This window comes from Podarcis bocagei (assembly GCF_964188305.1).
Source record: "Podarcis bocagei genome assembly, chromosome: 8".
Taxonomy (NCBI): domain Eukaryota; kingdom Metazoa; phylum Chordata; class Lepidosauria; order Squamata; family Lacertidae; genus Podarcis; species Podarcis bocagei.
In genome coordinates, this window is record NC_138133.1 from 14,677,017 (window position 1) to 14,692,687 (window position 15,671).

The 15,671-nt window shown below is 42.2% G+C and overlaps 1 protein-coding gene across 1 annotated transcript in view; it reads right to left on the reverse strand.

The window, feature by feature from the left end:
* Nucleotides 1-306: 306 nt before the first annotated feature.
* MYO10 (myosin X) overlaps nt 307-15,671 on the reverse strand; it is a 202,402-nt gene continuing 187,037 nt past the window's right edge. Inside the window, exons 32-41 of the mRNA XM_081206129.1 lie at nt 15,456-15,650; nt 14,390-14,547; nt 13,249-13,372; nt 11,594-11,891; nt 10,171-10,378; nt 9,186-9,322; nt 7,072-7,192; nt 4,303-4,758; nt 2,439-2,630; nt 307-1,367 (exon numbers count right to left, since the gene is read on the reverse strand). Of these exons, the coding sequence (XP_081062255.1) occupies nt 1,257-1,367; nt 2,439-2,630; nt 4,303-4,758; nt 7,072-7,192; nt 9,186-9,322; nt 10,171-10,378; nt 11,594-11,891; nt 13,249-13,372; nt 14,390-14,547; nt 15,456-15,650 (2,000 nt within the window). The 3' untranslated portion in view covers nt 307-1,256. The remainder of the gene's footprint in view (nt 1,368-2,438; nt 2,631-4,302; nt 4,759-7,071; nt 7,193-9,185; nt 9,323-10,170; nt 10,379-11,593; nt 11,892-13,248; nt 13,373-14,389; nt 14,548-15,455; nt 15,651-15,671) is intronic.

Below are 15,671 nucleotides of genomic sequence, written 5' to 3' on the forward strand. Positions count from 1 at the left end.
AACATAATTAGAAGAATGCACTTGTAAGGGCAATGGCAGCTTGTTATTCCATAGTACATAGAGCCTATGAAGAATATGTGTGAAATACCCTATAGGTTGTGGATAGTTTTCTTTCCTCCTCAAATCTGGCAATTTAGCCTATTTTAGTACTTTCCAGTTTTCTGCTGCCATTCAGTTAGCACACAGAAAAAATTGAGAGGGGCATGCACAACATTAAGTAAGATATCATAATTTTTCTGTTTAATTTCTTTTATAGTATGTTCTGCATTTGGCAAGTTCCAAGTAGCATACCACAAGACCACAATATTAATATTTTAAAAGAAATGTTTAATATCTTAAGAAACCCAACTTTATAAACTTAAGACATATGATTGAATATTGCGCGGATAATGGCAATTCTGTATTAAGGGCAGTCTATAAATATAGTGTCTTTCAAACTACACGTTATGTATAATACAGCAGAGGTACAGAAATGCAGGTGTGTTACAGATGTAACAAAGAATGAAAAATTATCTAGAAGAAAATACAAAAATTATGAAAACCCCCAAATTTGTTAATAAAACTGGCTTATAAAGAAACTCAACATTTGGGACAACTATAGCTCTGGACTATTAAAATGTACAGAAAGACTGTTTACACCATTGCACATTATTATTCCCTTTTACTTTTAAAATATTGTGAAACGTGGAATAAAATTAGAGTTGACCCGAGTCATATGCATGCACACATATGAAAAAAAAAGGGGGGGGGAATCCAGCATTGCTATTAAAGTCCCTACGGGAAGCCGCCTGCAGCATTCCAACAAAGATGCTCTCTTTCCCTCCTCATGTAAGAACCAGCCAGTTAGTTAGTGCAAGATGGCTGCAAATTAAGGAGAAGCTAATTCAAAGTGGTTTATTACAAAACACAACCCCTCTGATAATCACAAATCAATGCAAGTTGGTTTGAAAATATTTTAAGGCACTTCTCACTGCTCAGAAAGCAGTGCATTAAGTTAAGGCATACATTATGTTATCTAGAGGTAACAAAGCTTTAGAAGGCTTGAAGCATGCTAGCCAACAAGTTTATGGGACTATGCAAGTGGCTGTTATTATTTCTAAGCTCGTTGAACACCACATGTTGAATAAAGATTCTCCTAGAATCACGGTTTTGATTGTAGCCTGAGAGGTGCCTCCAATCACCATTTTTTGAGAAACTCAACGGGTTGGCGGTGATATGTTCCAAAAGGACAAAACAGCAAGTTTCTCTCTCTGGTTTCACCTGGAGCTGCCTTGACTTCCGTGACTACTCACTGATCGAGAGGTGCTATAACGTTTTTTCACAATCATGCTGATGTAGGCTTTCATCAGTTTGGCAATGTCAACAACCTACCAAGACAATAACAATGCAAAACCAGTTAATGCACACTTCAGGCAATGGTCTTTGGTGTTGTGAAGAGCATATTTATGAGATTTTTACCTCCCGGCAGTGTGATGTGGTATACTCTGCGAAAAGTTGGTACCCTGTTTCTTTTAGATTAGCGCTAATTTTATAAATTGTCACAGAAAAAATCAGCTTGGCTGTAACACAGCCTATCGTTACAACATACAATTTGTTGAAATCAGCAAACCTTTTGGTAGTCAATGAAAACAGTGTGGCAAAGGTAACTCTACCCAGCAAGCTATAAAATTGAATGGCCAATAGTCACATGACTAGAATTTACAAAACTGTATGTACACCTCTAAAAAATTTTAACCAAATGTTGGCAGGGCTGGTAGTCTACTAAGAAAATTAGGCTAGCAATTTTTTGTGAAAACCTATACTATTGGGTGAAATTTATGAAGACCGTCCAGCTGTCTTTAAATAGCTAAACTAAATACAATTTGCCAATGTTTATCTTTTATTTTGAAGAAAAACTTTACACTTCCAGCCTGGACTTATATAAGATTACTTGGAGGTAAGTCTCACTGAGATTTGCTCCCAAATAAGAATACAATTCTAGAATACAATTCTAATCCCATTTACCTGGGAGTAAACCCCACTGATTTTACTAGGACTTACTTCAGAGTAGACCTGAGTAGATTCAGTGGGACTTCAGCAACATTACTCTGTATGGAACTGTAACCCATAGAGCTCAAGATCGCCGATTTGAAAATCCTACAGAACTTCACTTTTGAAGAAGAGCAAAGGTGCACACAAGCCTAACTCAAGTTTCCTATTGCCTCAGTCTAATGCATGCTTACCGGGAAGCAAGTCCCACTGAGTTCAATGGAGCTTAATCCCAAATAAGCATGTGTAGGATTGCAGTTGAAGATTTTAATCCTGATGTGAAATTGTGCAGGCGAAAGAATCATGGAAGGCTTTCTATTTCTGAATACTGGCATAGTGGATTCAGTTTATTCATCCTGCTTATTTTAAAAACAAGGAAAGCAGAACTGAATGGCTAGTTCCTTTCTTACCTCAAGTGTTCCAAAAAGCAGCTCTCTCTCATCCACAACAATCTTGTAGACATTAGCAAGGGGAGCACCAAAGGAGAGGATGTGCTCATACTGAAATATTTCTAAAGGCCTTCCCTCTCCGCGTTTGTAGACAGAAACTGCATCAGCGCTGACACCCAACCAAAGTTCTTGAGGGAAGCCCCCTTCTTTACACTGGGGAAAAATAATGTCAAGGTGAATGGTAGAAAACAGAAATGATGATTCCAAAAATGCAATTTAAAATTATACATTTTTATAGTATTTCTTTTAGCATACATTGCCCTTTTCTCACTGAACATGTTTAGTGAGGTAAGTTATTCTGGGAGTTATCTGCCTGAGCCTACACAATTATTTCCATTGTCAGAGGAGAGATCTGAACATGTTTCAAAGGACTAAATTAAACACTCACCTTTGGGCCACAACTGGTTTAGAAAGGATGTGCAATTAACTACTGCAGACTATTCTCCTCTTATAATTTCCTGCACTTGTACATATGAAGTCTGATTCCTTGTACAGACAAATCTAAGCCTAAATTACGCCAGACATTTACCTACTAATGTTAATCCCCAAAAGACATATCAAATGCTTGAACTGTGTGGGGAAATGCGGCCCTTAAGATGGGTAGTAGCTGAGTGGATGGGTAAGCTGTTCCTCAGATTTATATACACACACACTAATGTTTTACTGTTCAGTTTCCTGGCCTCTTAAGCACAGCAGCTGTTGCCAATTCCACAGTGTAAAATGGATAATCTGGGATGTGGGTGCAGATTAAAGTAGGGTCTGATGATGTCACAAATGTTCAGTTCCTTAAAGCAGGGGAGGAGCTGGCATTCTCTTATGCAGTTCCCGAGGCAGAAGGGGGATTTGGGTGTGTGCAGGCTCGCAGCTGAAATTCCACAGCCGTAACCCTTTTCTCAGGTTCTAATCAAAACCTAGACAGCATCTTAAAAAGCAGAGACATCACCTTGCCAACAAAAATCTGTATAGTTAAAGCTATGGTTTTCCCAGTAGTGATGTATGGAAGTGAGAGCTGGACCATAAAGTCTGATCGCCGAAGAATTGATGCTTTTGAATTATGGTGCTGGAGGAGACTCTTGAGAGTCCCATGGACTGCAAAAAGATCAAACCTCCATTCTTAAGGAAATCAGCCCTGAGTGCTCACTGGAAGGACAGATCCTGAATCTGAGACTCCAGTACTTTGGCCACCTCATGAGAAGAGAAGACTCCCTGGAAAAGACCCTGATGTTGGGAAAGATTGAGGGCACAAGGAGAAAGGGACGACAGAGGACAAGATGGTTGGACGGTGTTTTCGAAGCTATGAGCATGAGTTTGACCAAACTGTGGGAGGCAGTGGAAGACAGAAGTGACTGGCGTGCTCTGGTCCAATGGGGTCATGAAGAGTCTAACATGACTAAACAACAACAACAAATCAAAACCTACATACCCTCACCTGTAAAATATTCAGGAGAAGGCAGACAAATTTGCAAACTCATAGAACGTGACCATACAAAATGTGTTACTATGTGTTATACTACAAATTGTTTAGCTGTAGTTTATTTTTTTATTTAGTCTTATGAAGAAGAAGAAGAAGAAGAAGAAGAGTTTGGATTTGATATCCCGCCTTTCACTCCCTTTAAGGAGTCTCAAAGCGGCTAACATTCTCCTTTCCCTTCCTCCCCCACAACAAACACTCTGTGAGGTGAGTGGGGCTGAGAGACTTCAGAGAAGTGTGACTAGCCCAAGGTCACCCAGCAGCTGCATGTGGAGGAGCGGAGACGCGAACCCGGTTCCCCAGATTACGAGACTACTGCTGTCAGCAACGCCCGTGGAATTTTGGTATACTCACCTCTACGTCAAAGAGTGTGGACCCATAGCCAGGCCACTCCTTAATCAAACTCATGTACTTGATCATTGCTTGCTCTTGGTTCATTCCTTGCAGTTTTTTCCATTTATCAATCACATTAGTCCTGGCTGCGAAGATTTCCTCTTTGACCCACATATCAAGCATCTGATCCTCTTCCATCTTCTGCCTGCTGATGGAACTGCTGCGGAAACTCCTCCTCAGGGTTCCTTCTAGAAAATTGGCCCGCTTCCTCTCTATCCTCTCCGCAGCGGTAAATGTTTTAGTGGACTGGATAATACGGGACGTGAGCCTCTGCAGTGGGTAGACTTCTTCCATTTCTGGCATAGCGGTACTGGATGAAGTGTAGTCTCCTTGTAGGTATTGGAGCCGCAAGGCAGCAAGGACCTGGAGGGCTTCTTCAGGAGCTGGATAATGTCCTCTAATCACTGCTTCATGTGCCTAATGGAAAAAAGGAAAACAAGACGTTTACAGGCATGCAGCAGAACATACTGAATCCTAAATTTGCTGCTGTAGCGTAGTGGTAATAAAACTGAACTGTGCACCAAGAAGGCTCTAATTTCAATCTTGTTTCACCCATAATCTCGCTGCGTGGCCTTGGTCAAGCTACTACTTCTCAGCCTCAGTGCTCCCCCCACAAAAATACACTCCAGAACAAGGAAGGTAATATTTGCCTTACATAGCTTTTGTAGAGATTAAAACAAAGTAACATGTGAGATGCTTTGCAGGCTTTAAAATAGTACAGTGAAACCTCAGTTGCTGAATGCTTGGGAAGCTGAACAATTTGGAACCCAAACGCCAACAAACCAGAAGCGAATGCTTCCATTTTCGAATGATTTTTGGAAGAAGAATGGCTTCCTTGGCGCGTTTTTCATTTTTTCCCATTGTCTTTGCGGCCAGCCCATTGATCCTCGGTTTTCGAATTTTTCGGAAGATGGAACAGTCTTCCGGAATGAATTAAGGTCAAAAACTGAGATTCCACTATATACAAGTATTATTTATGTACATTATACATTCTTGCTGCTTGAAAAAGCAGGAAATATATATGAACAAGCTTCTTCCACTGGGGTACCTTTGGCAAAGCATAAAGAGTGCTTAAATGAAGAGAACCACCAGAGGGCACCCCAGGCAGCATCTTCTCCAGGGAACGAACAAACTTAGAAATACTTGCAAGCCTAAAGTTGGCTTTGGTATTGTTGCATTATAAAGGGTTCAGTATTGTTTAATTGACCATAAGTACATGTGCAATTGTTTGATACAGATGTGACAAAGGAAAATGAATAAAGCTCAAATGACAAAAAAGTTGCAGACATAATTACAAAATATTCAGCCTGCCAAGTTTTATGATAGGTCATGCAAGGCTTTTGGGGGAAATTGTTTCTAATCCATGAATGTTTCATGAAATAAAAACATTTTTACTTTAGGTTCTGATGGTGCTTGGCTGTTCTCAACTTTATATGGCAGGAGTCCTGTGAGGTTGTTTGGATATAACTCCTCCAGAAGATACAGTGACAGGGAAAGTGATATAGCTACTTGTTACAAGTAATTCTCATGAAAAGTTACAAAACACATGGAACATATATAGCCATTTTAAAAAGGTAAAGGGACCCCTCACCATTAGGTCCAGTCGTGACCGAATCTGGGGTTGCAGTGCTCATCTTACTTTATTGGCCGAGGGAGCCGGCGTACAGCTTCCAGGTCATGTGGCCAGCATGACTAAGCCGCTTCTGGCGAACCAGAGGAGTGCATGGAAACGCCGTTTACCTTCCCGCCGGAGCGGTACCTATTTATCTACTTGCACTGTGTGCTTTTGAACTGCTTGGTTGGCAGGAGCAGGGACTGAGTAATGGGAGCTCACGCCGTCGCAGGGATTCGAACTGCTGACCTTCTGATCGGCAAGTCCTAGGCTCTGTGGTTTAACCCGCAGCGCCACCCGCGTCCCTATACCCATTTTACTGATGGGCAAATGACGTGGGATATAGGGGACAATACAGTACATTAACTATGGAAAATGCAGTGATAGCTTTGAAAGGATATTAGACAAATCTATGAGGATAGAGGCTATACATAGCTACTAGTCATGATGACTATATGCTGCCTCCAGCATCAGAGGCACCTTGCCTCCAAATACCAGTTGCGCAGCAACAATGGCAGGAGAACAGGGCCTCTGCTCCTGTGCCCTGCTTATGGGCATCTCACAGGCATCTGATTGGTTGCTGTGGGAAAATGGACACTGAACAAGATCAGATGCAGCAGGGCTCTTAATTTCTAGTGATGTAACAATCACGGCTTGCGAAACATGGCTGAGCTATCTGCCAACCTCCCATTCCCACCACCCTTCTGAGTAATACCCCTCCCCACCTTCTCTCTATATAGAAGGATCTGGCAACTTCTGTTTCAGTGTATCTGAAGAAGTGTGCATGCACACGAAAGCTCATACCAAGAACTAACTTAGTTGGTCTTTAAGGTGCTACTGGAAGGAATTTTTTTATTTTGACTATGGCAGACCAACACGGCTAACTATCTATGGCTGAGGAAGTCAGGAATGAGCACCACCAGGTTCCCCTCTCTCCTTGCTGATCTGCCTCAATCCAGGTCCATTTAAACCAGGAGTTCCTTGTTACGTAGGTAGGTGTCAATCACAGCAGCTTGCCTCTTTGATTTGAATGGAGTCTCTCTCCCTCTCCCTCTGTGTGTGTACCTCACATCACTTACTCTTCCCCAAAATATAACAACCTTATTTCCTCTCCGTACCTGCTCAAACATGAATGCAAATTCCACACTATCTTTTGGCACATGCTCCGTGTCCAGGAAGCAGTAGAGCTTGAAGTAAAATTTCCACGCTGTATTCTCACCTTCTGCAGCAGCACCAAGCCTGGGAAAACACAAATACACAGCATTTTGAGTACAAATAATCAAATATAAACTGACAATAAAATCTAAAAGCTGTATTTAAGATGAGAGTTGAAACTTTTGCTATGTGGAACATGTGGATTTGGTAATCAGGATCTTAATCTATAGCTCAAATATCAACTTCCATGAACACCAGTTTATACATTCAGCAAAATCAAATAGTCAAATGTTACTGATAGGGTTCAGGCTGTAGAGTTGGAGTTGCATGTTTGAATGTAACCTCATGTGTGTATCAGATTACAAAAAATGTATAAACTCTGTCCCACTTTATGATGCAGGTGCTCAAAATCAAGCAGGATTCAGGCATATTTAGTGGAACTGCAAAACTGAAGGGATCTTTTAGATTAAAATGATTAGGAAAACAACAAATTGCAAACTAGAGACAGATCCTTTGGTTATTCTATTAGGAAAATTAAGGAGGAGGAAGTACTCCCCCCCCAAAAAAGACAAAATAATGGTGGCAAATACTTTAGCTGCAGCAATGTCCAAATATGGGAAGGGGGGAGAGACTACAAAATAATGAGAACAGGTTATTTGACACAGGAGTCTAATGTTTAAAATATTGCATTATTATTATTATTATTATTATTATTATTATTATTATTATTATTATTTTATTTTTTTTAAAAAAAGCTCTGGCGAGGATCCTTAGACAAGCAACAACAAACACACCCCAGTGGCAACCTCCCACTCAAGCACATACCAGCCAAAGAACTGCATTTTGCAAAAAATGAAACACAGAGAATTGGGAGGGTCAGGGAGCCTCTGCTGGGGCCAAAGGATGTATATGAGAGCACTGTGCTGCCTATGGGTATCATTGTTGGGGATGCCAACTCTAATGTTAGTTTTCCATCTGTAGGCAGGTTTTTGTTTCTTTAATAAGCCTATGACATCTAGCCGGCTCAGAGCAACTGGTGGTCAAGTGAGCAAGATCATGGATTAATGTCTCACAGTTGAGGTCCTAACCAGGATAATACAAGGAATCAAAACCCACAGAAGAAATTTGATTCATGGGTAAAAACTTTAGCGGAAGCAAATACATAAGGTAACGGTAAAGGGGCCCCTGACCAGTCGTGGCCGACTCTGGGGTTGTGGCGCTCATCTCGCTTTATTGGCCAAGGGAGCCGGCGTACAGCTTCCGGGTCATGTGGCCAGCATGACTAAGCCGCTTCTAGCGAACCAGAGCAGTGCATGGAAACGCCGTTTCCATAAGAGTGGTTCCTATTTATCTACTGGCACTTTGACGTGCTTTCGAACTGCTAGGTTGGCAGGAGCAGGGACCGAGCGACGGGAGCTCACCCCGCCGTGGGGATTCGAACCACCAACCTTCTGATCGGCAAGTCCTAGGCTCTGTGGTTTAACACACAGTGCAACCCACGTCCCTTAATACATAAGGTACTGGATGCAAATTTGAAGCAGGTTTAAAACCCAGTCCTCCAGCCCATTAACAAAATATAAAACAGGACTGCTAGAGAATTGGGAAGGTGAAAGTACTGGGGAAGCTCTTTTTACTATTTGCCACAATTGCAGTAACCAGCTTTGCACCAATATCAGTTTCAGCAGCAGTGTTAGGAGACTGGTGCACAGATGAACTTTAAGCTGCCACTGAGATTCTGGGAAAACTACCTGTGCAAATGCGTTGTGACTAGTTCCTTTGTTAGAGATGTACCATTTGTGGAAAATTATACAGAAGAAAAGGCTTGGACTGAAGACGAAGTCCAAGGGGGGAGGGTTGCAGGTGGTAAGGCACGAGAGAGGAAATTTTAGGACAGCACAACACAAGTACCACAATGAATAGTGATGAAATCATTCCCAGGCTTACAAGCCCTTCATTAATCCCTCTTTTACAGTAGAGGGCAGTGGATGGGGGAGATGCCATTGATTCACGAAAGGGAAATTTAAAAGGCTGCGGTTAGGGCTTTTAATTGCTTACTTATTAGGAGAGGCACACTCACTTTTCAAACTTTGCCAAGACATCAGCCACAACGGTCCTGCTTTCAATGGCTTTATCTGTAGTTCCATTGTATTCAAACAAGGCAAACATATTTCTGCTGTCTTCCATGGCCAGACCCCGAATTAACTTTTCAACAACCTAGTAGACAAAAACCAAAAACGAGACAAAGAATGTTAGACCATAAAAGGTAAAAGCATCAATTAGCCACACTGAAGGGTAAGGTACAAATTATGTTCAAAAGCATACAAACATCTATTTTTTTCATTGTGCCTGCTTTTGTTTTTAACTTTCAATAGTCAACATTTCACATTCCAGGCTCTTTCTTGATAAAGCATTTCCAGATAATAGACTTCACGTTTTTAAATTGGCTAGAAACATCAATAACTGTTGGAAGATACACATATAGTACAGATGGACTATTCTTCTTAAGAATGACCAACAGCTGGCATACTGCAAAGTTTCTGCTCTTCAACTAAAAGTAGCCAAGCATAATCATAAAGCCAAATACGTAATATCAATAAAAGCATAGACAGAACTACATCCAACCCAAAGCAAATTTATTGTTGCATCTGCTATACCACATTTCTCTCTCATACTGTTCCTCACATTTGGTCCTGCACTGTGATTTGCATGTCTGTACAAATCAAAACTATTAGGGTCTCCTAATATGTTTCTTCACAATGAAAAATAGGCAACATTCATAAACACTGCGTTTTACCCAGACTAGATCCACTGAAATTAATAAACATTACTCAGTTGGACCCATTAATTTCAAAAGATCTTCTCTGAGTAAAACGGCATTGCCTACCACCCTATATGCTTCTGTATCTCAGAAGACAGATCACTGACTAAAATTATATGGTTATTAGTAAATCACATACAACTTTAAATTAAAGTTCAATAGGCCACAAACACACTGCACAAAATGGCAGACCCTCCACACACTGAAGCTCAACCCAGGCAATCCAGTCCAAGCCTCATCTTACCTCACCAGCAGTGGTGTGGGAGTTTATGGTGATCTTACAGGATCCCCCGCCATGACAGTAGACCGTGGATGTCATCTCTTGTCTGTTGATCAAGGCTTCAATTTCATCCCGGGATGGCACAAACTCTCTGCCTTTGGTTTTTTTCAGCGATTCATAAATGAAGAGGGCATACTTCTCCATTTCTGTGCCTGGAAACTGGTCACGCACCCTGTGGGGGGAAACCTTGAGATTTAATTGCTCCATGTTTTGTTTTCTTGAATGTGGTGGTTTGAAAAGCATTTAAGAGGCAATGGTGGGAGCATTCAGCCCAAGCAACTACTGTTGTGGCCGTGAGACCATTTTCACCAACCCTCTACAGTGGCACCTCATTTTTCAAACGCATCTGTAGTCGAACGTTTCGGAATGCTGAAAACCCGGAAGTGCCTCAGTTTTCGAATGCGCCTCAGAAGTCGAATAGAAAACGTGGCTTCCATTTTAAGTTTTCCATTTTGAGGCTTCTGCTTCCGGACATTTCGGACCTCGAACGGACTTACGGAATGGATTGTTTGAAAACCGAGGTACCACTGTATATCAAAAGGCTCCTCCACCACCCCATGAATAGATCGTTCTTGCAAGCAAGATGGTTGCATAGAAAGCTCCTTTGTATTGACATCTTATATTTGCAGGCATGTTGATGGTGGATAACTGCACCCTGTCTCTGCCTTGTGCTGTTCCATCCTCCCGGAATCACAGTTCTTCTTTCCCTCAAGCTCTGGGCAGGAGACTGCATATGACTCCCAGCTTGGTTACATTTCTCTTATCTGGCGTCTTTTCAGCCCAGCTCTTCTCTGCACTGAGTTCTGGCTCAGCTGGCCTCAGATTTGGCCCAGCGTTCCAACCTTGGGAGATACAGCCTCTCCTCTCTGCTTCCATCTCTGCTTCCTTGGAGTCCCTTTCCTGCTTTGCACTTTCATTCTCCCTCTCTCTGCCCTTGCTTTGTATCCTGGCTATTCCCTTATGTGGTGTGGCTCCCTGAGGTCCAGCCAGTCAGTCCTACAGCTGTCTCCCATCATCTCCTCCAAGATGCGTTAGTTTCCAGTGTTTGCTTGATGGGCCAATGGCAGAAATTCCTGACATCTGCAGAACCTGCTGAGCCCTGCTCTTACTCCCAACTCTAAGGGTGTTTAGGGATATGTCCCTGTCCACAACACACCTCTCTCCAGGATACAATAGTGAGCCCAACATGAACTTAGAGGCAGGCTGTATACCCAGTTCAACAGCACACCACATGACCACTTTTCTCTCCAAGGTCAGCTCCTGCAGATCACACCACTCAGTTAGCTCTATGGGTCAAATAAAACAAGCTGTGGAAGTTTCCTACCCTTGTACCTTCAAACTATTGCATGGCCCACCATTGCGTGCAATCATCCATAGCTCCGCTTACCTTTTTAGGTGGAACTTCAGGTATCTGAGGATCCCGCGGCTTGGCAGAAACATGCAGCTCATGCAAGTGAGGATCTGCCAGCTGTACAGATTGCCAACGCTCCCCGGATTAGGCATTTTGCTGGTCTGCTTGATCAGCTGGCAGTAGAGCTCATCGCGCAAAGGCCGTAAATCATGCCCCGTCTGCAGAATACCCTGAATAATAGGAATGGGGTCTGACACGGACTCAAGTTGCTGCAGAGAATTAAAGATCTTGATAGCTTCATCCTGGAGGGTGGTGTAGCCTTTGTCTTTTAGCACTAGAAAACAGAACATGGAAGTACATCTCGTTGCTCAGACAATCAAACTATTGTAATTCACACGGGGCAAGCATTTGAAACAGTAAGTCTCATCAGGTGTGTTTACAAAGCTCCCATTTTATTATTATACTGGAACAATTAAGGTACATAGTTTTCATAGATGTCCGAATGTCTGCCCTTATTCCTTTTTTCCTACTTTCTTGGAAATGGGTTATTTTGTCAAATATTTGGGTATCAATGGTTTTGCGTCAAATGATTTATTTTTAAAAGTTATCTGCAGTATCATTTACTGTTGCTTGGTTTTTTTATTCTGAAGCTGCATTAACTATTTTAAGATTTTGTCTATGTTTTATTTGTATACTTCTAAGGCTTAAATTTTTTTTGTAATCTGGCCAGAGATGGTGAGGGAGGTATAAAAATCATATAAATAAATTTGGAGCGGGGAGCAGTGGGCTGCAAAGTGATCCTGTCTGGCTCCTGAAAATTCTGGGCAACACTGTATTGATCCCACACTGGGGAAGCCACAGCCTCCTTCTCCAGCTAAGCTAGGGGAGCGCTAGTTTCTTCATATCCTCAGTCATGCTTCCTGGGCATTGCCAAAACTTTTCCTCGTGAAGTGTATTAATGAACCAGCCCCATGCAGTTGGGTTCAAATGTTTATTTCCCTCTTGGTTTCACATTGCCCTTTCCTACTTAGAATACTGATGGCGAAGGAGAATTGGGAAGAGGTACAGACACCATAAAGAAGGCTGATTGCCTAAGAATTGATGCTTTTGAATGATGGTGCTGGAGGAGACTCTTGAGAATCCCATGGACTCTTGAGAGTCCCATGGACTGCAAGAAGATCAAACCTATCCATTCTTAAGGAAATATCTACTGGAAGGACAGATCCTGAAGCTGAGGCTCCAATACTCTGGCCACCTCATGAGACTCCCTGTAAGACCCTGATGTTGGGAAAGATTGAGGGCACAAGAAGGGGACGACAGAGGACGAGATGGTTGGACAGTGTTCTTGAAGCTAACAGCATGAGTTTGACCAAACTGCGGGAGGCAGTGGAAGACAGGAGTGCCTGTCGTGCTCTGGTCCATGGGGTCACGAAGAGTCTGACAAGACTAAACAACAACAACAACAACAACAACAGAAACCAGGAGTATGATTTGGAGTGATGAGTTGGGAACAGCACTTGGCAGTTCCTGGCAACCTCTATTGGTTAAATATATAGCAGCAAACTGATGAGAAGATTACTGTTAAGGTGATGAGCGAAGGAGCCAAGGCATCTCATCTTCATGAAAGTGTCCCAAGGCAAAAGTGGTTTTGCAAAGGGAAGGGAATGGGCTTGAGTGTCTGAAGGACTTACCGTTCAGGTTGATGTCCCCATATGGAAGTGGCAATAGCGGAGAATGCAGTGGGTGCTGTGTATAGCGAAGAATCGGGTTCCTCTTATAGATCTGCTCAACAACTTCGGGGTTCAGGCAGTTCTCCTGTGTAAATAGCAAGATTATTCACAGGCTGAGGATGAAAAACAAGTCTCCACTGAATGCTTGTGAAAGGTTGACAGCTCAAAAGGGAAATGGTTCTACCAGAAAGAGCTGACTTGTTTTGGAGCGGAATATAAACTTCAGGAAAAAGCACATCACCCACGCACCACCCATGACCATTTAAGTATTTTTAGATATTAATAATGCTTTTAAATGTGTTACATTTTAATTTAATTTTATTTGTCTTGCCCTGAGCTCCTCTGGGATGAAACAGAAGATGAAAATTGGAAAAAATAAAAGCCATCACCACCAATTTAGAAGAGTTATAACCCACTAAAATAAACACTGTGCACCCTAAAAATCACAATAAAATACATAAGAACGGAGAGCTAAAAAAACCCAAATCAGAGTAACATTAAACCATTTGTAGCAGCACAGTGCAAAGCTAAAAGAATCCAATATCATGAGAAAATAGGAACACGTTGACCAGTTAGTTGCCTAGAGGCTGAGATAAAGTCTACTGTGCTTGCTAAGGCTGCTGCCTGGTATCATGGGCCCAATTCACAAATAGAACAGAATGAAACAAAGATCTGGCACTCTCTTGATTTTTGTTTTATTCCCGAGTCCTAAATATGCAGAGCAGCATGAGCACCTCTTTGTGGTAGTACAAATGTGACCAAGAACAGTGTCACTACCATTGTCGTATTCCTCCACCTCCTATTGCAAGTGGGGACTGCAACAAAATGTTGCAGCGTGGAATGTTCTTGTTCAAGGTTCTAGCCAGTCAGCTATAGCTCTTTCAGGCTATACCACCCTCCCAGTTCTTGTTTTGCCTCCCCCTGCCTCTGCCACTGAGCAATTACAATCCTCACTGGAGTTTTCCCCACAAAACCTAATGAGTTTCTTCTTCAAACAACAGCCTCAGTTTTGGAACATTTAACAATTCTCTTTCTTTATGAGTGGAAAATAATGTGGTTGATTGTCTTCTGGAAGCGTATTTTTCCAAGACCATGAGCCTACCTTAATGTCTTGAATAAGCTGCTGGGTGGGGGTGTCTATGGGGGCTTTTGTGTCGATCACATTCTGGATAGCACTTGACCAGCGAGTGGCTTCGTTGAGAAGTTTGGTATAGAGGCGGTAGCAGTGCTTGCGCCCGTACACGGTCACATTCCAGTAACCTGAGGCAAGAGTAAATAAGAAAACACCTTGTTAATCTGATTTACTCAAACTATTAATAGACAAGTGGTGAAGGTGAGCTGTCAAAAATCATAACAGTGACGGTGGGTGACTCAAAGGAGTGCAGTTCATAAGTCTGATCTGCAGGCTTATTAATGTTTATAGTATACTGCTTTCTTGAAGAAACCTGATATACTGTATCCTGTATTACTTAACATCATACAGATCAAAACAGTGCAAAGGCCGGTTCTCTACATCTCTGAAGCGTGTGCAAATTAAAACCACTTTAGAGGCCAATTTAGGAAGAATAGGTAAAAAGGTACCCTGACGGTTAGGTACAGTCAAGGATGACTCTGGAGCCAGCGTACATCTTCCGGGTCATGTGGCCAGCATGACTAAGCCGCTTCTGGCAAACCAGAGCAGCGCACGGAAATGCCGTTTACCTTCCCGCCGGAGCGGTACCTATTTATCTACTTGCACTTTGACATGCTTTCGAACTGCTAGGTTGGCAGGTGCTGGGATCAAACAACGGGAGCTCACCCCGTCGTGGGGATTCGAACTGCCGACCTTCTGACTGGCAAGCCCTAGGCTTTGTGGTTTAACTCACAGAGCCACATTAGCTCCAAAACAGTACACTAGCGGCCATAATTGTGGAAACCTTTTGGGGAAAGTGTATTTCCGAGGTTTGATGGCTCATAGCACCACTTTTTTTTTTTTTTTTGGAGTAATACCATAAAATTATATATACTCGTGTATATGGGAGGCTTAAGAATACACTTTTTGTAGTTTGCCTAACACTTTAAATTGAAATCCTTTTCAAACCCCAAAGTATTTTAGCAGATTTTTAATATGATTCTCAATGGCCACATCATTTGAATCTACGGGAAGAGTTCCTGCTGAAATTAGTTACCTGTTTCTTTAAAGATTTTCTCATCCGGTGGTACCACAGAGCAGAGGCTGTTCAATACCAGGGTGCCCAGTTTGAGGGCATTCTTCTCGGAGCTTTTGTAATAATCCAATGAGTTGTGTGTCAGGACAAACCACCGCTTCTTCAACTTCAACAAAGTCATCTTTGGGCTGTTCTTAACCTCCTTATGTAGCCATCCTAGTTTAGAGAAAAAACATT